General features: G+C 61.2%; 1 protein-coding gene and 1 pseudogene across 1 annotated transcript in view; both read left to right on the forward strand.

The window, feature by feature from the left end:
• The window catches only part of SLC7A3 (solute carrier family 7 (cationic amino acid transporter, y+ system), member 3), a 5,062-nt gene extending 4,156 nt beyond the window's left edge, over positions 1-906 (forward strand). The window contains 3 exon segments of the mRNA XM_009583345.1: positions 232-398; positions 558-666; positions 773-906. Of these exon segments, the coding sequence (XP_009581640.1) occupies positions 232-398; positions 558-666; positions 773-906 (410 nt within the window).
• Positions 907-2,784: 1,878 nt separating this feature from the next.
• LOC104080826 overlaps positions 2,785-3,785 on the forward strand; it is a 2,098-nt pseudogene continuing 1,097 nt past the window's right edge.

Raw genomic sequence — 3,785 nt, forward strand, 5'->3', positions numbered from 1 at the left:
TCAGAGCTGGGTTTGAGCCCAGCCGAGTGCAGGCTCCCCTCAGCTTGCCGGGCTGGCGAGTTCCCCTGGCAAAGCGCTTTCCTGAGGCTTTGGGGTTGGTGTTGGAGACAGCACATGCCGGACCCATACCTGGCCGAGAGGAGTGGGTGCCTCAGCCCAGCCATTGGTGAGGCTTGGGGTCCCAGGGAGGCCACGTGCTGTGCAGCCCCCCGACTGCCCTCTTTCTTGCAGCCACACTGATCACGGTCATCTGCGTGGTCCTGACCCTCAAGGTGACCGCGCTGAAGGATGCCAGCGTGGGCTGGATCGCGGCCCTGGTGCTGCTCCTCGTGGCTCTGCTCATTCCCACCATCATCATTTGGAGGCAGCCGCAGAGCAACGCGCGGTTGAACTTCAAAGTGAGTGCAACCCCCAGCAGCCCGGCATGTGCAGCATGGAAGTGCCTGGGTGCTCTCTGGGCTTTGGGAGGGGTAGGATCCCTCTGTGGCCAGGAGCATCCTCGAGCCCAGCCAGGTCCCTCAAAGCACAGCTGACATGGCACCTTTTGTCCCTTTCAGGTACCTTTCCTCCCTCTCCTGCCGATCTTCAGCATCTTCATTAACATCCTGCTGATGGTACAGCTGAGTGCCGGCACCTGGGTGCGGTTTGCCATCTGGATGGCCGTGGGTAGGTGTCCTGTGCAGGGGCGTTCAGTGCCTGCAGGGTCTCCCCTCGGGGGCTGTTACGCTGGCAGCCCACCGCTGTGCATTCCATTGCGGAAACTGTCCTGCAGGTTTTATGATTTACTTCGGCTACGGGATTCGGAACAGCGTGGAAGGGAAAAATGCAGAGGAACCCTGTGCCACAGTAGAAAAGCCTGTCCACCACCCTGGACTGGACCTCGGCCCCAGGGCTGCTGCGGTCTGAGGGACTAGGCACCGGCACTCCGTGGACCTCTGCCAGTATTCCCGCTCGGGGACAACATCTTGATCCATGCATCCCCTCTCTTGTGGGGAGCGAGTCCCAGAGTCAGGACTGCGGAGCTGGGTCGTGCGCTGCCCTTTCCCCTCACAGAGCAAATATCACAGAGGCGAGTCCCTGGGCTGGGTGGGAGCGCTGGTGGCCCAGGGCTGGTCTCTCCTGTCCCCCCAGCCCCGCCGAGGGGCAGTGACACCGGCACGGCCCTCCCACCTGTCAGAAATGCTGCTTTCCCTGCTCACAGGAGGCCCCACGTGATGGTGCAGCTGTATTCGTTCCGTCTGTCCATGTGGCTGTCCACCTACTCTCCGTGCTTTCCAAGCGCTGAGCGTGTACATGGCAGCCATGGCTGGAGCTGTGTGACGAGGCTTGGGGCGGCTCATTTGGTACCGCCAGCAATCCGGTGCTCCCTGGCAGCACGGGCCTCAGCCGGCCAAAACCTTCTCTGTGCCTGGGATTTGCATCCCACGCTGAGCCCCGTGCTGCCCCAGCCATGCTGCTTGGTGTGAGCATCTAGCTCGGGTGTCTGAAGATGTCCACAGTGTAGCCGTACCAGTGTCCAACCTCATACGCCTTTGAATAATTGGTGTTTTAATGTCGACTTTTATACCTATTAAACTGAATGTTTTTTAAGTGCTTGGCTCCATTTGTCTTGCCACACCTCATGTTAATGCCCTGTGGTCACGGACCCCCAGGCACGACCCCACGTGCTACTGGGCCAGGTACCAGGCTGGTGCCAGCACAAAGCAGGGCTTGGCCACAGCCGGCTGTGCTGGGTGAGCTCCCTGCCCGAAACCTGCCGGCTGGAGCCACCAGCCCTTGCACTGTCCCCTGGGACAGTGAGCCAGTGAGCCAGGAACTGTGGAGCAGTGCTCCAGGCCAGCTCAACCTAGCACTGCTGGTACCTGTGCGCATGCCATGGCCCTGCCCTGCAGGCCCTGCGCTGCATGCGAGTGTGTCACCAAGTCCCAGGGCAGCAGCTGCAGTAAAGACCTTGGAAATATCTCCTGGAGGCTCCAGCAATGGCCTGCAGAGGAAGCGTGGCCAGAAGCTGGGCTGCATCCATGTGAGAAGATGATGATTTCCCAGATTCTGGTCTGGTCTAAATCAGCTCTGACAGATTATTTTGCAAAATAAACTAATTTAGGGCAGATGGATCTTGCGTGGTTTTGGCATCTCTGCCTGTTTACTGGCAGTGGAGCAGGGTCACTGCACGGTCAGCAGTGACGGCCCCACGCCATCAGCTCTGCTTGGCCCCTGGGCTGGAGCTGTGAGCCCTGCCCCAGGGCTGTGCCCGGAGTAAAAGGGGCTGCGGCACCTGTTCTGGCCTCACGCCAGGCATTGCCTGCCCTGCTGCTCCGGGTCGGGGTGCCCTGCCAGAGCCTCAGGCTCCAGCCCTCAGGCTCCTGGCACTGGCTCTTCACAGGTGCCTCCAGCTCTCCTGGTCATGCGGGTGCCTTGGTGTGCCGCGCTGGGGCTCACCAGCCTGTCTGGTGGGTATCTTCTGGCCAGGGGCAGCACATGGGGCCCTGCTGAGCCCTGAGCCCGTAGTCCCCGCGGCACTGATGCACCCAGGTTCGGTTGCTGTTGCCCAAGCCTAGCGGGCAATGGGCCCATGATACAGCTGCAGCTGTCGCCCCCTGGCTTGGAACTGCTGCAGCCCCCCATGCCTTTGTTTGTCCCCGTGTCCCCGTGCACATGTCCATGCCCATGGTCGTGCATGGGTCTGTTTGTGCCCATGGGCATCTCCGTGCCTGGCTCCAGGCCATCCCACTGAGCACCAGCATCTCATCCTGGGCACCCATTGGGAATGGCAGAGCTTCGGACATGGAAGCTGCGTTTGAACCAAGCCAGTTGGGGCAACATTGCAGCAGAGGCCTGGCTGCGGCCACCGGTGACGGCGACATGCTCTGGCCGTGGGCCGTGCCAGGGATGCAGCACTGGTGGGTCAGGGTGCAGGGGGTGCAGAGAGCTGGTGGCTCTCAGCCTCCCTCCCCGCCTGGCTCCACCCTGTCCCCTGTGGGTTTCATAACCACATGCACTGCCATGTGTCCAGCGCAGACCCCGGCTGCCTTCGGGGCTCAAGGGGCTTTCCCGGGGCAGCTCTCTCTGCACACCAGCTGCTTGCTGAGGAAGAGCCTCTCGGGGGGGCTGCCGAGAGGAGCCCGTGTGGATGCATAGGCTCAGGGCAGGATGGAGATAGAGGGCTGTGCCGCTTAGCCGTTAGAGCGAGAGCTGGCACTGCAGACCCTGCCCCCTGCACTGCTCCCCTGCCAGAACAGGGGTGGCCCTGGCACGTGGAGACGTAGCAGCAGATGATTAAATTTTAAATTGGGTACAATGATCCGTTTGGGAGATAAAATAGGCTGGCTGGTCCGCACTGCTCTGTTACACCAAATACTTCAACCTGAGGAGTTAATGTGCCGCCTTCTTCCTCAGCGAGCAGATACGGTCTGATTCTCCCCCCCGCGCCGGTGACCAGCTGGTGGAGCGGAGCTGAGACGGCTGCCGGGTGGGACGCATCCATCAGCCAGGCGCGAGCCCTGGAATCCGGGAAATCCACTCCGGGGCAGACGATGTTACGGGCGCAACAGAGCAAACTCCTCAGCCTGTGATATTTCTGCAGCGACACTGGGTTGCGCTGCTGGGCCTCGCCGTCCAGAAGAGCTCCAGGAGATCAGAGCCGGTGCCAGGTGAGATTCCTATCGCTCCTTACTAACCCGGCTCCAGGCACGTCCCAACCCTTCTGCTTTCTGTGGTAACAGCTCAAGCACGCACGACGCAGTAGCTGGCACGAGGCTGTGTGTATCCAATAATCCTCCCCGCCC

The sequence above is a fragment of the Fulmarus glacialis genome, unplaced genomic scaffold, assembly GCF_000690835.1.
Source record: "Fulmarus glacialis isolate BGI_N327 unplaced genomic scaffold, ASM69083v1 scaffold24158, whole genome shotgun sequence".
NCBI lineage: Eukaryota > Metazoa > Chordata > Aves > Procellariiformes > Procellariidae > Fulmarus > Fulmarus glacialis.